The sequence below is a fragment of the Lissotriton vulgaris genome, chromosome 6 (assembly GCF_964263255.1).
Source record: "Lissotriton vulgaris chromosome 6, aLisVul1.2, whole genome shotgun sequence".
NCBI classification, from domain to species: domain Eukaryota; kingdom Metazoa; phylum Chordata; class Amphibia; order Caudata; family Salamandridae; genus Lissotriton; species Lissotriton vulgaris.
This window is the reverse complement of record NC_141694.1, coordinates 1021795837-1021817113: the sequence shown is the minus strand read 5'-3', so window position 1 is coordinate 1021817113 and position 21277 is coordinate 1021795837. Positions and strand designations below refer to the sequence as shown.

General features: G+C 46.6%; 1 protein-coding gene across 3 annotated transcripts in view; it reads left to right on the top strand.

The window, feature by feature from the left end:
* Window positions 1-21277, top strand: part of LYST (lysosomal trafficking regulator) — a 4348576-nt gene that overhangs the window by 1720687 nt on the left and 2606612 nt on the right. For all 3 annotated transcript variants that reach the window (XM_086927077.1, XM_086927076.1, XM_086927078.1), the window contains one exon: window positions 8851-8979. In XM_086927077.1, coding sequence (XP_086783203.1) covers window positions 8851-8979 — 129 coding nt within the window. The remainder of the gene's footprint in view (window positions 1-8850; window positions 8980-21277) is intronic.

Genomic DNA, 21277 nt, shown 5'->3' with positions numbered 1-21277 from the left:
CGGTCTCAGCAGATCTCTGGCAGAAAATCACGAATGGGAACTCCACCAACCCGTTCTGGAATACATCTTTCGCCAGTGGGGCCAACCACAGCTGGATCTGTTTGTGACTCCGGCCAACCGCATATATGCCTATGCTTTGCAAGTCGGCATCCCCACAGAGAGTTGAGCGGGAATCCGTTTTCGATCAACTGGTCGAGCGAATTCGTCTACGCTTTTCCTATGCTCCCTCTCATTCCGCCCCTGCTGCACCGGATGAAGCTTCAACCTTGCCAGGTCATATTGATTGCGCCCAGGTGGCCACGTTGCCCGTGGTTCTCGGACCTCCTCCTGTTGTCTCAGTGCGATCCGATACCTCTTCGCCCTCTGCCTCACCTGCTCACCATGAACAAAGGGCAGATTAGCCATCCGGATCCGGCATATCTCCAACTGCATGCTTGTAACCTGAACACAATGAGTTTGCAGGTCTGAATATCCCTCCGGAGTGCAGGAAAGGTGCTAGCTCATGCACGTGCTCCTTCCACCATCAAAACATATCAATTGAAATGAAAGCATTTTTGTGTCAGGTGTCACATGGAAGCCCTTGATCCATAGCACGCCAAGCCCCAGCAAATCCTGCCTTTTTTTCTTATCTCTAGCGAAGTCAGGACTTTCTCCTTCCGCTCTTAAAGTCTTTCTGGCAGCGATTTCCCGCTTTCGGCATGATGGCACCACCTCTCTGTATTCCTCTCGGATCATTCGACAGTTCTTCAGAGGCATTTTTCGAATGTATCCGCCCATACGTCGTCTGCCGCCTTCTTGGCGCCTGAATCTGGTTTTATCTCAGCTCCTCCTACCTCCTTTTGAGCCCATCCATTCAGCGGACTTAAAATTCCTCACGTGGAAGGTGGCTCTTCTACACGCGCTTACGTCATCAAGGCGAGTAAGTGACATCGAAGCATTCACGATACAGCCTCCATTTCTTCAATTCTCTAAAGACGCTGTTACTTCACGGACAAATCTGAAATTCATTCCCAAAGTTCCTTCGGATTTCCAGCTGAATGAGCCTGTCATTCTCAGAACTTTCTTCCCCAACCCTCCTTCTACTGCTGAGCGTTCCCCCCATTCCTTGGATTTAAAACGTTGCCTGAAATTCTACATCCAGCGCACCGCTCCTTTTCGAAAATCAGACCAGCTCTTTGTAGCCTATGGCCGAGTTTGTAAAGGACAGGCAGACATTAAACAATCTGTTACTAGATGGATCTCTTCTGCCATTTCTTTCTGCCATTACCGGGCAGGAAAGCCTCTCTGCTCCGGTGCGAGCACACTCGATAAAGGGCTGTGGCATCATCTACTGCCCTCTTTGCTGTAGTGCCTCTGCGCCAGATCTGCAGAGCTGCAACGTGGTCAAGCAGACACACTTTTACGAGGCACTATTGTCTGGAGTCAGCGGACGCCGCGGATGCTGCTGTGGGCCAAGCTGTGCTACGGAATTTTTTTAACTAAGGTGAGCCTCTGTTGCTTCCCGTCTCCTGTCATAAAAGGTTTTGACTTTGTCTCAATGTATGCTATATTAATAATACTATAGTGTTACTTATCTGGTTTTGAACTGCCTTTTATGACTCATATATTACATTACTGCTTTCTACTCTTATTCAAGCATGTGAATCTATGAAAGACACCCCTAATACTGGAGAAGAACATTAGTTACTTACCTGTAAACTGTGGTTCTCCAGTATTGGTGTCTTTCATAGATTCACATGCGACCCACCCTTCCTCCCCTCAGAGGCTCTCTTCTCCTCATGCACTCATCGTCACTTTGGTGCTACGAAAATCTGAGGGCTTGAGCTTCTGAGGAGAAGGTTCTAGAGGGTGCTGTTGCCTGATTGGCTGGAATGTGGACTATTATAATGACTGATATGTTACTAAAGTGAATTCTCCCTTTAAGGCTCTGAGCTTTCTTTCAGTTCTATGGTACTTTTTAACTTTATTTTATATGTATTACATTTTATATATATGTATAATTATATAATTTTCTATATGTGTGTATATATATATATATATATATATATATATATATATATATATATATATATATATCCATCCTCCGCTTGGCTCCCTTTCCCCTCGTAAGGCGCTGCTTCTTGCTGATCGCGTTTCTCCTGCGGTTGAGCCAACCGCTGACAATTCAACAGGGTTTCCCCGATCCCGGGGAAGGATGGAGTCGCAGAACAAAACGGACTGTCAATCGCTTGATTTGTTACTCGTGATGTTTATTTTTCCATGGGGGGTCAAACAAAAAACAACCGACGCGTTTCGGAAGCGTCCGCTCCCTTGGTCACGGTCAGTTTAGTGCAGGGAACTCAGTGACCCTGCACTAAACTGACCGTGACCAAGGGAGCGGACGCTTCCGAAACGCGTCGGTTGTTTTTTGTTTGACCCCCCATGGAAAAATAAACATCACAAGTAACAAATCAAGCGATTGACAGTCCGTTTTGTTCTGCGACTCCATCCTTCCCCGGGATCGGGGAAACCCTGTTGAAATATATATATATATATATATATATATATATATATATATATATATATATATATATATATTTTACTACTATTGTATGTACCGTGGGACTCCCACTTCGACGACGGAGAATATTCAAGCATGTGAATCTATGAAAGACACCAATACTGGAGAACCGCAGTTTACAGGTAAGTAACTAATGTTCTTCCCTATTACCTACATCGGGCCCATAGTCTCCGCCTTTGTCCATATTGATTTCCACAGCATAGGGGTCTGAGTGCAATCAAAACTGCCAAATAATTGAGCCCCACCACGCAATGAATCAATTCAGAGGATGCTGAGGCAGGCAAACATAAAAGCTTTTTTAGAAAGACATTTTTCTCTATTTTGGCTAGACTGGTAACCCCAAACCCCTGCGCCATACAATGCGATAGATGTACATCTAGCTTTATAAATATCAGTCATATCTTTGATGCTACGATCCCCCAGTTTAGATGCGAGCCTAAAAACCCCATACACACTTTTTGTCATTTTAACCCGAACATTTAACACTTCACGCATGCATTTACTGTCACCAGCAAAGGATAACCCCAAGACACAGAAATTATCAATGTTCTGTATTTTCTTTCCATCTATAAAAAAGGATTTCATATTCCTGGGTTTCGAGCCACAGACCATTGTGTAGGTGTTAGCCTTGTTAATCGACAGCTTTCTTTCATTGATAAAATTTGGATAAAAGCACTGCATCATCCACATAAAGCAGAACCAGTACATCCTGACCCTCGGCTTGGGGGGCATCCGCCTGTATCATTTTAAGAACTGCATCAACTTTGTTTATAAATAAGGTAAAAGCAATGATGCTAGGACGCAACCCTGGCGGAAACCCCGTTTGGGTGTGCATTCGCCCCTTTGCCCATACCGTTCTCTGGTCGTTAGTTTCTCGTATAGCCTAGCTAAAAACTAAATGATGGGCTCTGGGGCCCCGAGATTGAGTTGAACTTGCCAAAGGGTATAGTGATCCACTAGATCAAAGGCACTGCTAAGATCAGCGAAACATAAAAAAAGCTGTCCTTGTTTGGAACATGTATATTTTCCAATTAAAAGTTCCAAGTTAATACATTGTTCGATCGTGCCCAGCCCCTTTCTAAAACCATATTGTACCTGTGACAGTATCCCTTTATCAGCAACCCAGTCTTCCAGTCTTACTAATAAAACCCTGCTCATGACTTTGACTGATGAATCTAATAGGGAGATTGGCCTATAATTCTTGGCTTTTGATTTGTTCCCCTTTTTAAAAATGGGGATAATAATGGATTCACCCTAGGTAGTGGGAGCTCCCTCCGTTACTGCCGCATTAAAAACCCTAGTAAGAATTGTGGCCCACAAATCCAACACAGTTTTATATATATCTATGGGTACCCCATCTGGACCTGCTGCTTTTCCCCCTTTACTACTTCTAATACCGAACTCTACCTCGTCAAGGGTGATATTTAGCGGGATAGTTGGCCATTTACTTGGATTGGTGAGGCTCTCAAAGTTACAATCATATGGGTTAAATATGCTGGAGAAATGTGCCACCCATTCCTCACTACTGACGTGGCATAAAAGTTCCGGGTATGATTCATTTTTAAGAAATGACCAGTTGACGGTTTCCCAGAACAATCTATTGTTAGATGAATATGCGGCCAGTGCAAGGTTATCCCATGCCTCCTCTTGCAGTTCCCTCTTCCTCCGTTTTAAATTTTGATTATATTCTAGTCTTAATTTTTGGACTAACACCTTATCCCTAGGTCTACTGGACAGTGCTTGTTTCAGCTGGTTCAGTGAATCGGTACAAGAATGGTTGAACCAGCCCCTGTTCTGCATATATTTCCTATGTGAAGGAGCAGTAAATATTTTGTTGATGGTATCATTAATTTTACAGAAATTATTTAGTATCATGTCTGGTTCAACCTCGATTTCTAAACTATCATGGATCTCGTTACCACATTCTAAGATAAAATATTTTAGTGTTTTAGCTGAATTAATATCTTTCCACCTGATTCTTGTGCCATTTGGTCTGCATGGGGCAATATTAATAACATTTTGTTCTACTAGAAGTTTATTCCCCCACACAAATATTGGCATAATGATACAATTATGGTCCCTCAATAACATTTCGTCAACCCATGGGGTAGAGCAAAATGTACAATAGTAGCAGATACTATTACATGGTCGATAATGCTAGTTGAGTTTCTTTTAATGAAGGTGGGTATCTCCTTCCCAAGCCCATCCTGTACACATTGCATAACATCTAGATCATATTTTGCCAAGACAGTGTTTAAGGAATCTCCATAGCTCTTATGTGGGAAATGGATACAATCTTCCCCTTCGTTGCTACTAAACCTGCAAACTTTGGTCTTAGCAAGAGTACAGGCTGGGGTGTTAAAATCTCCGACCCAGATAATTGCAAAATTTTTATTATCTGCCATAATCAAATTATCTACTTCTGTCTCTAATTTAGTAACTATTTTATGACTGGTAGAATCAAATATAATAATATAAAAATTAATCAGTAAAACATCCCAGCCATCTTTATGGTATAACCTCAGTATCTGCGAATGGTGCCCTACATTGATAGCCCTTTTAATTTTTAGAGGCAAAGTATTTTTCAAAAGGATTAGCAACCTACCCTTTGCTCTTCCAGACATGGAGGGAATTGCTGGTAAATCATAAAAGGCGAAGCCTTCGAAGTATACTTGATCAATACTCCACGTTTCCTGCAGACACATTATGTCGTGCTTATTAATAAAATCCATCCAACCCAACATATCCTTTTTATTAGCCAATCCCGCTATATTCCAGGTGGCGATGGTGTAGCCACTGGCTGAAGAGATTCCTGTACTTAGTGGATTGGTCATTTATTAAATTACTATCCACTCCCATATCAAAGCGTGGGGCGCAATATCAGTGGATCTATAGCCTCTACTATTGCTTGCCCTTTATCTTCAACTGGGTGGGCCCCTGTACTACCATCTGTCTCCATATTTAATGTATTTTATGCGGACAGATTCGTATTACTGGATAAAACCTTGGGAATAATTAAATTAGGCACAGACATTCACATTGCGTGCACTGTCTGCAGACAGTCCAACGACCGTCGACCCGTTTCCTTCAGATTCCCCAACGGGTGGATGGGCGGTGCCCTGTCAATCATTGACATCAATCGTGCTAAGTGGTAGAAATCTATTAAATGTGGGTAATCCATGATACGACTGAGGTAACACTACTGGATTAATTCTACGCAGCTCCCAATCCGCTTCCTTATTGGGTGAGGGCCTTAAATGTCTATAAAAAAAGCCTAAACGCAGAAGTGATACATTGGAGTCACAATGCGGAGGTATAGCCGCTTTTTCCAAAGAGGTCCTTGCCCAGTTGGGGTTCCTAAAATTAACGATTACACATTCTCCATGCAATGATTTTCTTAAGGGCCCAATTCAGTTTACTCTTCTCGTCAAGAGTATCAGTTTGGCATGGTTCGCAGGGAAACCACAATTTTGCTTTAGCCAGTGCACCACTTTGTTTTTTAAAGAGTCGTGCGTTTCCTTTTTGCCAGGCTCTCATTGAGGCCCGTTCACCAGAACTGTCACATAAGGGCAGCATTCGGGGGGAGATTAATAGGCAGACGTGTACTTTCCTCCTGTTCCTCACTCTCCCTTGGCATGATAAGGGTTTTAGTTGTCTCTTTGCATGCATTTGTTACGGGCTGTCTGGGGCCTATTTGGAAGGTATTGACACCAATTTTGGGTGCTTGGGGGTTAAGACCTCAGCCCTCAGATTCCTTATTATTCATATAAGTGGTGCTTAAGGTATTAATTAAAGTGGTAGCAGTAGTTATACATTGCTTAGGGTGCTCATACTGTCCCACCTGTAACCCGTTCACAATTACCTGAGGGTCTTTACTGATATGTCTAAACAAGTTGCTCAGTTTTTTAACTTCTCTATTAAGTATGTCTAGTGTATCATATAGTGGTTGAATAGTTACTTCTAGTTTTTGTGTTAATAGAGCTACAATATGATGAGTTTGCTCATCGGAGAAATACCCTGGATCAGAGGGTTTCTCCAATGGTTTAGAAACAGTATTTAATGGAGGTCCTTTTTTATTTTTATTAGTAATCGCGGTTTTCAGTTGACTTTTCCTACAACTCCTTTTCTTTTTCGGTGTAGGCGGGCCACTATGTGATTGTACTCGTAGTGCCTCGGGTGATAGAAGTTGATCTGGGTCTAGGTCAGGAGTCCCAGTATTAGCAGAAGGGGTAGTTTCTAGTTCGTTACTTGGGGCCGGCTCTTCTTCCCACCCAGCTAGTTCTCCCATCACTGTACCTACACCTAGTGATAGGCGGCGCTCTGCCCTATCTATTTCTACGTTAATGGCGCTAACTGCCCTTACTAAGTAGGAATCAATAGTAGAGCAAGAGGGGTCAACAACAGTTTTGAGAGTTTTAGTTTTTTTTGTCAGTTGCGTTTCGACACCCTAAATGATGGTAATATGTCGGAGAAGGCCCAAGACATATTCAACAGGCTAAGGTCTGGTTATTTTTCTGCTATGCGCAAAGTTGCTAAAAACCTAGCCACATAGAACAGAAAATCAACAAAATGGAAAACTAAAATGCTAAAAATGCATATAAACAAGGTGCAAAGTGCAAACACTTAGACCAAAGGGCCAAAATAATTAAAATTACAATAGTAAGGGGCTTAGATGTACAAAATATGCAGAGTGCAGGTAATGAGACCACAGGACCAGTAATAAAAAAGGCTGGGCACCTTTGTAAACAAATAAATGCCTAAAATAAGACCAATCAAAACCTGTAAAATCAGGATTAAAAAGAGACCCAATCAACTTGTGCTATTCATCAGGTATGAGTATGGGTAAACGTGCCATTAATAGATGATCCGATACACCCTCCAGCTACCTTAACCCTGGCTGGGCTTTACACTGTCTTGCTTACTAACTTACTGAGTGACCAGGATTACAATAATGTAAGAACACAGTCTTGTGAAAGGGGACGTTCCCACTGCCACTTAGGAGATAACGTTGTGTATTAATTGTCTCACCGTCTTATAGTACCTTAAGGTGGTGGGTGGTAAAAGTTGGGCCGTCACTCAATTGACTCTAGGGATTATTTCCATACAATGCCCGGTTCCCGGTTCCAGGGCCGGATTAAGACCATCCAAGTACTGTTTCCTAGAGCCAAATGGGGTGGCCCTGTCACGATCTGGCGCGGACTGGAGCAGACGGGCCCGCCCTTAGCCCGACTGCGCGTCCCATGTTGCGGTGGTCTGGCGCTGCTTTTCTAGCGCCGCCTGGTGCAGAGGCAGTGTCACCCAGCGCCCGATGGACAGGGGCCGCTGGGAGTAGTAGTTTTTCACGTTGGCCGTTCCCCTCAGTGCTTGTTGCGAGAGTTACAGTGCGTCGGCAGTTCCCCTCACGGCTCAAGTGCTGGAAAACAGCCGTTCCCCTCACGGCACCCAGATGCAAAGGTTTGCGTGTCATTCATTCAATTTCATCAAATCTTTTCAGATAATTTCATCAAATCTTTTCAGCCTACACGTTTCATCCTAACCCAGACTTCATCAGGGCTTGTTCAATTCTTGTTGGACCTATATTCATATCACAAGTCAAATGTGCATCTTTTTTAAGCACTCTCATGAATAACCTCTTGTTTCACATCACCAGTTTTTGCTCAGTCCTCACAATCGTCCTTATTCCATATTCTGTAGTCCTCTTTTTTCCAATCACAAGTGCTGCATTCTTCTCTACTTCTGTAAGTTATTCCCATGAGCAGCCAGTCCGATAAGTCCTGCCGTCTCCGCTAACCAAAAGCCCTTACCTATATGTCTGTTATGTGTATGTGTATATATATATATATATATATATATATATATATTTTTTTTTTTAACTAATAGTATAGCGAAACCGCAAAAGCTCGCAAAGGGCAGACACAAATATATCCTATATTTTTTTTTAACCAGTAGCCAGCTAAAGCGGTCTCAAAGCCAAGACCTAATAAATATTTTAAAATATTAATTATTGCTGTGCAGTTCAGAAAGTGGTTGTTTAATCTGTAAATGCACTGCTACAAGTTGGACATTAGGAAACCGCCATAATGCAGGGTGTGACTGTTCACACGCCACCAGTAAGCTCCATAATGTTGCATCCACCAGAATGAGTAATATCAAAATGTTGTATTTTAGCATTATAACTACAAAATTTGCATCACACACAAGATGTAATCAAGTTTTACACCCAGATATGTTGTTAAATTCCTTGTTAAATTATTCAGAAAAGGTCTAATATGATTCTCTCCGAATTACAGGTGGTACGTTGTGTGAAGAAAAGATTCAAACGATAACGTACGAGAGGTGGAAAAAAGTCGTCATGTTTGGAACTAGACCTGAATTTGCAATCCCATCTCCAGCTGACTTGAGCTGTGTGCTGCCTGAAGGTAATTACAAGTTGTTCCCACTGAACTATGACTTTGTGTTTTTCAGTTTAGCTTATTCTCTTGAATTAGTTGCCTAAACCTATATTGTCCATTCGATTTCCACTTCAAAAACTGCATTCATTTTCTTTCACTTCTAATATCAAAAAGTGCTGTTTACAATAATTGTTTACCACAATACAGAATATATTTAAACATTAGTATTCTGAATACATAATTCCAGTTGTAAATACCTCATATGTTCCTGGGAGGCTCTCAGATCGGGAAAACAATGTTTTCTTGTGTTCACCCATTATAAATTCACAAGATGATCTAGGTCCCAAGCTCTAGAATGCTCTGCATTAGATCTCGTCTTTCAAAATGTAAAAAATTCCAACAAAACCTAAAAATCTTTGTTTTGCTAAGTCCTTTGCTGGCACTACTTTCAGTACTCCTAATGGCTTGAGGCCCTTTGCCCAACGTGCCCTTTATAATTATATATATATATATATATATATATATATATATATATATATAATGTTTCATCCTCTGAATCCGCATACAGCCAAACCGTGTGAAAGACGAGACCCAATTCTTGATGTTCAGAGTTTTATTTTGCCCAACACCAGGGTGTATATATATATATATATTACCTACTGGTGGTCGCCAGTAGGTAGTTATAGTTAGGATTTTTTACAATGCAAAATCTAAAAATTCTATTGTGAATAACTTTGGCGCCGGTTGACGAATCTGCCTGAAAATTTCCTCAAATTTGCCTCGCGAAGCTCCGGTCCTTCCTTCAAAGTTTGGGGGGGGATTCGTGAAGCGGGGGCCGAGATAAAAGGGGGGTCCCAAAACGTGTTTTCCCCATGTTAATTTCCATAGGGCGGTCGACCTCTCTTTTAGCCCGAACGGCTGAATGGATTTCCACCAAACTTGGCAAAATTGTAGGGACTGGTAGCCCGATGTGCCTTTGCTATGTCTCAAGATATGTGTTCCAGTGGATTTTGAGTAATTTAGGTTCAAAAAAATATATATATCTATAGCCGCGCTCTGGTACGCGCACCGGGGAGCGCTACGCGACTTGCGCGCGGAAAGCTGATTGGCTCTCGGGTGTCTGTCAACATTTTAAACAGTCCGGAGCGGCCGCCATCTTGTGTCTCGGTAGGATCGAGACACAAGAGGTGGCAAAAACAAAGGGGGAAATGAGCAAAAGGGGGCAGGGTAGACCCCCCCCCAGACACCCTAGGTTTGATATGGGGGCCATAAAAGGGCCCCGTGGGGCAAAAAAGAAATTTATTTTTTTGACGATTTTCGCGGGGGAGCGCCCGGTACGCGCACCGGAGAGCGTACCGGGGAGCGTAGCATGGGGAAAACCCAGTTCATTCACTGCGTCACCTCTACGACCCTTTCTTGCGTCAATACACCCCTTTTGCATACATTACACCTGACATAGGTATAATGTGGCGCAGGGGTTTACAAAGTGACGCATCTACCTAGATGCGTCACTTTGTAAACATGACTCAATAAGGTGCATGTTTTACGCTGCCGCTGCGTCACAAAAAGTGACGTACCGGTGGCGTAAAAGTGATGCATGGCCTCATAAATGAGGCCTTCAGTCTTCTAGTCATGCGTCATATTAAATATATGACGTATTATGTCGCAAGTACTTACAGATACGTCCGTATTTCAGACGTATCTGTAAGCGCAAAAGTGATGCATTGCTGGAGTGTGTCACAAAAATGATGCAACTCCAGCAATGCATCCTTTCACATGGGGCCAGGCCCCATATGAAAGGGCCTGCATCAGTCTAACGCCTGCTGTGAAACAGTGATATCTCATAGATTTCACTGCGTCACCTCTACGACCCTTTCTTGCGTCAATACGTCCCTTTTGCATACATTACACCTGACGTAGGTATAATGTGGCGCAGGGGTTTACAAAGTGACGCATCTACTTAGATGCGTCACTTTGTAAATATGACTGAATAAGGTGCATTTTTTACAGCACTGGTGCGTCACAAAAAGTGACGCACCGGTGGCGTAAAAGTGACGCATGGCCTCATAAATGAGGCCTTCAGTCTTCTAGTCATGCATCATATTAAATATATGACGTATTATGTTGCAAGTACTTACATATACGTCAGTATTTCAGACGTATCTGTAAGCGCAACAGTGATGCATTGCTGGAGTGTGTCACAAAAATGATGCAACTCCAGCAATGCATCTTTTCTTACCCTTCCACACCCCCGTTCCTTTTCAACATTTTCTTTGAATATCCACATTCCCCATATTCACTCTCCTTCTCCTAAATTTGCTTCCCAACACTCACCTTCTTTCAGTCCCCCTACTTCACTTCCTTTCTCCTCTCATACCTTTCTGTTCTTTCATACTCATTTTCCTTTCCATTATCAATGCACTCTACTTCACTTACTCTTTTTCATTTTTTTAAGAATATAGCTCTTTGATGAGAATTGGAGGTAGTTCTGAAAATAACTTTTTTTTTTCTTCTTTTTACTTTTTTTAGAACAAAAACAAAAACAGGGAATGGAAACTGCTCAACAGGAGCAAAAAAAACAAAAAAAATTAGGGCTGGGAACGGCAGCGATGGTTCTCCAATGCTCGAACCATGAGCAGAACACTTTGCTCCCCAAAGGAAAGTAGATGATCACAGTATCTGCATTTCAGGACGCCTTTGTTAAATGCAGGCTGAATGTTCGGAACCAGCTCTTGTGATCTCCCCCTCACCGATGTTGTTGGTCCTCCGGTTGATGTAGAGGCCCCATCACTGGGAACCTCTTGTGCCAGAGCCCTGACACTTTCCCGGGCAAAATTCTGGGGGTGCCTCCTCTCCACATGGCGAAGCATTGTGGAGTTCCCAAAAGAATATTTCTTAGTGGGGTCACCCCGTGACAGGACTGTGGGACAGATCCTGCACTCCACTTTTGGAGCATTTACCTTCTTCTGGTCATCAGGTATGGAAAAAAAATTCTAGATGAAATGTTCTTTGACCTTCGGCTGAGGAGGCTCTTCATCAATGAATTCATTGGAGTCATCTTCACTGCTGGATGGTCTGGCAGCCATGATTATCCAAGATATCCAACAAAGAACCGAGAGCAAAAAGGCAGGTCTTTCAGTCACAAAAGTGAAAGAAGAAGTGAAGGAAATGGGTGGGGATTTCATTCTTTGTAAAAAAAAACTGGTAGCAACCAATGAAAAGTGTTATTTTAAGGTCACATGACTTGACAGGCTGACGCTGCGCGCACCGAAGCGCTTCCGGGGGCGCTTACGCGGCGCGAACATAGGCGCTTCCGGGGGCGCATACGCGGCGCGAACGTAGGCGCTTCCGGGGGCGCATACGCGGCGCGAACGTAGGCGCTTCTGGGGGCGCTTACGCGGCGCGCCTAAGTGACGTTTTGATAGTTTCACGGAATGCAAAATTATTTTCATTTCCTTATTAAAAAAAACTGCTTTTATATGTATGGTACTAAATGTCTTGCGTTATTATTTACTTTTCATTCATATTTTTTTACACTATCGCAAGTAGCGCTCTGGGTGCGCTTTCCTGAGAGCTTACCAGCACGCGGACCCAGAGCACCCCAGGAAAAAATGATTAAAAAAATCAAATTTAAAAAATATTATTATAAAAAAAATAAAAAAAAAAAATACTCACACAAAACAGCAAATTAAAAAAAAATCGTAGGTTACAAACTCGATATAGAAAGGAATTAGCATTTAAAAAACCTATGAAATTCACTGAAAAAACCATAGGTTTCACACCAGTTATAGCAAGGAATTAACATTTAAAAAATCTAGTAAATTCACTGAAAAAACCATAGGTTTCACACCAGTTATAGTTAGCTGGAAATTTTACTGACATAAAACCATTGAAATTCCACGTTATAGTTAGTTGGACTCACTATAACTTGCGCGCCTGCAATGCACTGCTGATGACGTCACATATTACATCACTCATGACATCGTCAGTGACATCACTCATGACATCACTGATGACACCATCCTTGTGACAGAGTGACAGGCATCCTTTCAGTGTAATGTAACCCTTGAAACACATATTCAAAAATAGAAACTAACATTTTCCAGAAAATGGAGATACCCAGACCAGTTACAACAACCAAATCAGTAATTCCACCATCTATATACACATCCACTCATTCACCAACAGTTCTATATAGTCACTCATACATATACTCACTCATCATATGTAGTGATACACCTATACATCCTGTTACACACCGACAGTCATCCAGAAGTTACTCACACACATACTCACACATGCAAATAAATTATTGAACATCCATTTATTTGCATATAAAACTATACACAAACTATAACTGGTGTGAAACCTATGGTTTTTTCAGTGAATTTATATAAACACATACCTATTTAAACAGGAACTCTTACAATGTCTTACTCTCACATATACTCACTTATATACATCAAAACTCACATACACTACATTAAAATATATGTAGTTACTAAAAAAGACAATAGTGAGACAGTCATTCACTCACTAACACACACATATACACACTCATTCACCCATACAGTCCTGTACATATGCTGTCTTCAAAACACATATAGTGAGTCAGTCACCAACCCATGCAGCTACTTATACACAAAGTGAAACACTGATACATATATTTAAATATTTAAAAGTTATTAGCTAATATATGTATTCAATAAAATACACTTAATAAGACAGTTAACCAATCATTTTTTTTTTAAACATCCATTTACACACTTATTTAACCATTTATTCTTCCATCAACCTTTACAAATACAAATATTAAACATATTAATTTTTTAGAAAGACACGCATTCACTGGATGGTGTCATCAGTGATGTCATGAGTGATGTCACTGACAATGTCATGAGTGATGTAATATGTGACATCATCAGCAGTGCATTGCAGGCGCGCAAGTTATAGTGAGTCCAACTAACTATAACGTGGAATTTCAATGGTTTTATGTCAGTAACATTTCCAGCTAACTATAACTGGTGTGAAACCTATGGTTTTTTTCAGTGAATTTACTAGTTTTTTTAAATGCTAAAACCTTACTATAACTGGTGTGAAACCTATGGTTTTTTCAGTGAATATATATATATATATATGTGTGTATATATATATATATATATGTATATATATACATTTTCCCTTGAATGAAATGCAATTAAAATATCTTGCAGTAACTTTCTTGATATCTACTATTGTAATACTCACAGCTCACAGACATAGATATTGACAGATCTTTCCTTTGCTCTCAGTTATTAGTCAGTCAGTCAGTCAAAATACTTTTATTCCATTTTGGTAAAAATCATAAAAAGACATTACATACAAAAATTCATAAATACAATATCTGAAAGAAACACGTTAGTGTTAGATTCCTTACCTTAGAATATCCCCAGGCGTCAGTCTGGATCCGGAAACTTTTGCGTAGCAGTACCCCTGCGCGTCGGTAGGCGTCGTCTGCAGGCGTCCCCTGCGGCTCCGCGTCCGTCGTTGGCGTCGTGCGCCGCGATGACGTCGCTGGAGTATATAGACGCCGCCTCCGCGCGCTGACGTCAGTTCTTCTTTTTTCCGCGCCAGTGGACGCAGATCTGAAGAGCAGTACTCCGGTCTTTGACCAAGTTTTTTCGAGTTGTTATCACTTGTGCCTGTTAGGATGCCTGGGTTCAAGCACTGTGATGACTGTGAGCGCACGATGTCGGTCACAGACCATCACCGCCTCTGTCTCCGGTGTCTGGGCCCCGACCACGACGTGGACTCCTGCGTCGACTGCCGGGCCCTCACCAGCAAAGCTAGACGGGAGCGGTCCCGCAAGCTACTGGAGCTCCGGGTGTCGGCCCCACGTCGGGACCGGGAGCGGTCCCGGTCCGGCCGGAGGTCGAGAGAGCGTTCGAGGGAGCGGTCGCGGGGCCGCGCCGAGCGTTCCGGAAGTCGACACCACTCGTCATCCTCGTCAGGTAAGAAACACAAGAAGTCGGGGCGTCGTCATCGTACCCCGACTCCCCCCGACGCTCGCGCGATGCGGCCGGGGGTTCGGGTGACCCCAACCCCGCGGCTCCGCGAGAGTCGCCGGCGCGGCCTGCCCCATACCCTCAGGTCCCTGGGCACGGTGCGACGCCTGAGGAGATAGAGGCGTTCCTCATGGCCATGAGGGCCCTGTCTCCTCCGGCGGGTTCCACGGCGCCTACGGGCCCAGTGAACCCGTCCGGGGGCCCTAGCGGTTCTGCTGACCCTACCTCGACGCCGTCGGATGCTCCGATTCCGGCGCCGCCGGCGGCGCCGATCCCGGCGCCGCTAGGGCCTTCGGGGTCGACGCCGGATGGACGCCCATCCAACCCGGCGCCGATTCCATCGGGGTTGCCCGCGGCTCCGCCTCCGCGCGACGCCGGTTCCTCGGTGCCGGCTTCGGGCGGCACCGGGGCTCCGGCGCCGGCTCCGGGCGGCGCCGTCCCCTTACCTTCACGGACGCGGGGCCGGACGGGCGTCGCTCGACGCCGGTCCCGGCGCCGATGGGGCCCATGAACCCCGAGGATCCGGTCTACATCGTTGACTCCGAATACGGAGAAGATGAAGAGTTCGGTGAAGGTTGGGAGGGGTCCGAGGACCCTCTGTCACGCGAGTGCCAGTATGACCCGGACTGGACAGGTGACTTGGGGGATGCCAGTGGTCTGGACGACTCTCCTAACCCTGGTTTGATCTCTCCTCCTTCCGTGGCATCGGTGGAGGGAGCTGCTTATTCTGTGGTGCTGATGAGGGCTGCCAAGGCCTTACACCTTGAGCTCCCCGTCGCGGCCGTGAGGCCTAACATCCTCACCGAGGTCTTCAAACCGCAGTCATGCCCACAGGAGCCACTGCTGCCGTTTAATGAAGCCTTGTCGGACGTTCTGTTGGGCACGTGGTCCAGGCCCGCTTCAGGTGCGCCTGTCGATCGGAACGTGGCCAGGCGCCACCGTCCTTGTCCGGACGACCCCAAGTTCCTGTCTACCCACCCCACTCCTGAGAGTCTGGTGATCCAGGCCTCGACCTCCCAGTCCGCATTCCCGTCGGCCCCGCCCGATCGGGAATCCAAGAGGTATGACCAATTTGGCAAGAAGGTCTTCTCGTCCATTAGTTTGGGCCTGCGGTCTTGCAACACCGCCTGCCTCTTGGGCCGCTACACCCACTCTGTGTGGGATACGGTCGCGGAACTGCTGCCAGAATGCCCCATGGAGGTGCGGGCAAAACTCGGTCAGGCTGTGGCTGAGGGCCGAGACGCAGCGAAATATTCAATACGGTGTGGTCTTGATACGACCGACTCGCTAGGCAGAGCTATGTCAACGACGGTGGCGATTCGTCGCCACGCCTGGCTGAGATCCGCCAATTTTTCGGCTGATGTCCAGAGTACATTGATGGACATGCCGTTTGATGGCTGTCACCTGTTCGGTGACAAGGCGGACCACGCGCTGGAACGCTTCAAGGACTCCAGGGTCACGGCCAAGTCCTTGGGTCTCTCGACCCAGCGTCAGCAACCGGGTTCGTTTCGCCCCTTTCGTGGCCAAGGAAGGGGCGCCCCCACACGTGCTGCCAGCCACGCGCCGCAACAATCCTTTCAACGCGGTGGCGGCCGTGGAAACCGCCGTGGTGGCGGTCGGGGACAACGGCGGGGTCAGACCACACCCTCCCCCGCAGCATCTACCCCAAAATCCTCCTAGTCTGTGCTTTCGGCCCCATGTGACGCCAGTGGGTGGCAGGGTTCGCCATCACCACGCTCACTGGCGCACGATCACTTCGGACAGGTGGGTGCTGCAAATTGTCTGAAGGGGCTACTCCCTCCCCTTCGAGACCTCTCCTCCAGCCATGCCACCGCAGAACCACCATGTGTCGGGGGACCACTTGAAACTTCTGCAGGAGGAAGTTACGGCCCTCTTGGCCAAGGGGGCCATCGAGCGCGTTCCTGGGCCAGAAGTAGGGCGTGGTTGTTATTCCCACTACTTTCTGGTGCCCAAGAAGGACAAGGGGGGCCTACGTCCTATCTTGGATCTAAGGAACGTCAACGGCTTCCTCCGGAAGGAGAAGTTCAAGATGTTGACGTTAGCTCAGGTCTTGGCTGCTCTAGACCCACAAGACTGGATGGTAGCGTTGGACTTGCAGGACGCCTATTTTCACATCCCCGTCCTGCCGGCCCACCGGCGTTACCTGCGGTTCACGGTAGGCCAGGAGCACTTTCAGTTTATCGTGCTCCCCTTCGGCCTTACCAGCGCCCCACGGGTGTTCACAAAGGTGATGGCGGTGGTCGCAGCCCATCTGCGCAGGTTAGGGGTTTCAGTCTTCCCCTACCTAGACGACTGGTTGTTGAAGGCGGGCTCGCCCCAGACAGTCGTCCACCACCTTCAGATGACGGCAGACCTCTTGCACGACCTGGGGTTCTCCATCAATGTGCCGAAATCACACCTGTGTCCCTCTCAAAAGCTCCTCTTCATCGGAGCGGTTCTGGCATCGAAGCAGACTCTGCATCCTTCTGGTGCATCACGCCCGGTGGCGGATGCGGGCTCTGCAGTGGGACCTGAAGTTTCAGTGGGCCCAGCATCAGGGCAACTTGTCCGACCACGTCTTGATCTCGGAGGGCACTGCGAGACAACTGCAGTGGTGGCTTACGGACCGCGATTGGGTCAGGGGCAAGTCCCTCTCCCTTCCCCAACCGGAGCACGTTGTCGTGACGGACGCGTCCCTCCAGGGCTGGGGTGGCCACTTGGGAGAGGCAGAGATCAGAGGCATCTGGTCTCCGGCGGAGTCCCGGCTCCATATCAACCTGTTGGAGCTGCGGGCGATTCGTCTGGCACTGAAGGCATTCCTCCCCTTTGTCAACGGGAGTGTAGTGCAGGTGTTCACCGACAACACCACCGCCATGTGGTACTGCAACAAACAGGGCGGAGTGGGGTCGTGGACCCTTTGCCAGGAGGCTCTGCGCCTCTGGCAATGGCTGGAACGTCAGGGCGTGACTCTGACGGTTCAACACCTGGCAGGTTCTCTGAACGCCAGGGCGGACAAACTCAGCCGTCGGTGCTCGATGGATCACGAATGGCGTCTGAACTCGGACGTGGCGCAAGCCATCTTTCTGCAATGGGGAGAGCCTTGGTTAGATCTATTCGCCACAGAAGAGAACGCGCAATGTCATCAGTTCTGCGCGTTGGAGTTTCCAAGACGGCACTCGCACGGCGACGCCTTTCGGCGCGAGTGGAGTTGCGGTCTGTTATACGCCTTTCCGCCTATACCACTTCTGCCCAGAGTGCTGAAGAAGATCAGGCGCGACCGGGCCCAAGTTATCCTTGTGGCTCCGGACTGGGCTCGAAGGTACTGGTATCCCGAGCTTCTCAGCATGTCAGTCAGTCCCCCGATCCGCCTGTCTCTTCAGGAGGGCCTTCTGTCGCAGCAGCAGGGGACGGTCCTCCACCCGAACCTGTCCAGTCTCCACCTCCATGCTTGGAGATTGAGCGGCGGCAGTTGAGGCCATTTGACTTGCCTCCTGAAGTCTGTGATGTTATTCTGGCAGCCAGGCGTCCCTCCACTAAGTCGGTATACGCCTGTCGGTGGAACAGATTTGTGGCATGGTGCACAGCAAAGGCTGTGGATCCTCTCTCTGCCCCTCTTTCGGAGGTTCTTCTGTTTCTTCTTTCTCTTGCCCAGCAGGGCTCTGCTCTGGGCACTATCAAGGGCTACCTTTCTGCCCTTTCTGCCTTTTTGAGGCTTCCTGATCAGCCTTCTTTGTTCAAATCCCCGATTGTAACTCGGTTCTTAAAAGGCATCACTCACATGTTTCCACCTGTTCCGTTTGTGATGCCTCAGTGGGATTTGAACCTGGTTCTGACCTTCCTGATGTGTGCTCCCTTTGAGCCCCTTCATTCTTGTCCTCTCCGTCTCCTGACTTTAAAGACGGCTTTCCTGGTTGCCATCACCTCTGCCAGGAGAGTGAGTGAGCTCCAGGCTCTTTCTGTCCAACCTCCTTTCCTGTCCATTCATCCTGATAAGGTGGTTCTGAGGACTAGACCTTCTTTCCTGCCCAAGGTTGTTTCGGCCTTTCACATCGGGCAGTCCATCACCCTCCCTTCCTTCTTCCCGCCTCCGCATCCTTCAAAGGATGAAGAGCGGCTCCACCGTCTGGACCCAAAACGTGCGCTTTCATTCTACATGGATCGCACACGCCAGTTCCGGGTGGATGACCAACTGTTTGTTGGCTACGTGGGTGCGAAGAAGGGACGGGCGGTTTGTAAACGAACCATCTCTCGATGGGTCGTCCTCTGCATAAAAGCGTGCTACTCTTTGGCTCGGAAGGAGCCTCCTTTTGGGCTGAGGGCCCATTCCACTCGGGCCACGGCGGCTACTACTGCCCTGGGCCGGGGAGTCCCCTTGCAGGACATTTGCCAAGCGGCTACGTGGGCCTCGCTGCACACCTTTGCGAGGCACTACTGCCTGGACAGTCAAGTCCGGAGGGATGGCTTCTTTGGCCGTTCTGTCCTCCAGGACTTTCTGGTGTAGTTTTGTATTGGTTCGCAGACCCACCACCGGGGTTGGTATTGCTGGGGTATGTATTCTAAGGTAAGGAATCTAACACTAACGTGTTTCTTTCAGATGAACAAGTTACTTACCTTCGGTAACGATATATCTGTAAGAAACATTAGTTAGTGTTAGATTCCTTACCGAACCCACCCATCCTCCCCGTTCTGCGAACTGATACCTAGGGTTAAGGTCATCCCTTTCAGGGCCCTAGTTTTACATGGCACCAGTGTTGGTTCTCTCATGGCTCTGCGTCTCCTGGCGCGGAAATGCTGTGTGCAAAGAACTGACGTCAGCGCGCGGAGGCGGCGTCTATATACTCCAGCGACGTCATCACGGCGCACGACGCCAACGACTGACGCGGAGCCGCAGGGGACGCCTGCAGACGACGCCTACCGACGAGCAGGGGTACTGCTACGCAAAAGTTTCCGGATCCAGACTGACGCCTGGGGATATTCTAAGGTAAGGAATCTAACACTAACTAATGTTTCTTACAGATATATCGTTACCGAAGGTAAGTAACTTGTTCTTCTAGAATTAATACACAGGGGCCGCCTGAAAATAAGCAAACAAGCTGATACTGAGTTAAGGCCATCTGATCAGGGGAGGCGAGTTAGGTGGTCGAAAATCAATGCCCAGGAATTCTACAAATCTCTAATAGAGAAAGGCAAAAAGTAGATCGAAGACTGCCTAGAACCTTCAATAGAGGGACGCGAGTTGGTCACGTTGTTTGGGTCGTTAACTAACTTGGTTGACGAATTACTGAAAACAAAAGGCCCCAGAAGGAACATTATACAACCAAGATGGTTCGACACTAATTGCTCTCGAGCACTAAGAGACCTAAAATCAAGCCTCAAAGCTAAACCCAGGGACAAACTAAATGTGGATCTCTGTAGACAGACACATAAAATCATGGTAAAATGGAGAAAGGCCGCACTGCAAGCAGAAGTCTGGGGAGATCTAAGGGAGGCTGGGGAGAACAGGGATTTCATGGAATTCTGGCGAATTATTAATAGGCCTTGCTTTCAGGATAGTAGTGCCCCGGTGATTAGCACCAATATTCTTCCTGAACAATGGGTGACCCATTTTGAGGGTCTCTACAATCACTCCCATGATATAATGCCCGAAGGGGGTTTGGATGGGACACGTAGTTTGGAAATAGATTTTTCAGTTATAGAAACAACTAAGGCTATCCAAGGCCTGACCTCAAACAAAGCTCCAGGGCCCGATGGTACCCCGCCAGACCTATACCGAAGTAACGTGGATTTATGGGCGCCAATCATGACGAGGGTTCTAAATGCGGCCATTAAATCTGGGCTCCCTTGATCCTGGTCTACTGCATTAATTGCCCCTATTTTCAAGAAGGGGAGCAGGGGCAACCCGCAATGCTATAGACCAATATCGCTGATTGATGTCTCAGCCAAAATACTGGGCAAGGTGGTATTGAATCGTCTTATGGCCTGGACAGAAAAGCACCATATCATAGCAGATACCCAGTATGGCTTTAGATCGGGTAAATCAACTAGCGATCAGTGTCTGAATCTCTATTTATTAGTGGCCAAGTATACGAAAGCAAGTAATGGAACTATTTATATGGGATTTATGGATTTGGCTGCGGCCTTTGATAATGTAAACAGGAACAAACTGTGGGCCATGATGAACAACCTGGGAATTGACCCAGGTCTCATAAATATCCTCAGAGAATTACACTGGAATACCACTGCCAGGGTCCGCTTTAGCACGGAGGGGGGGGGGGGGGGGG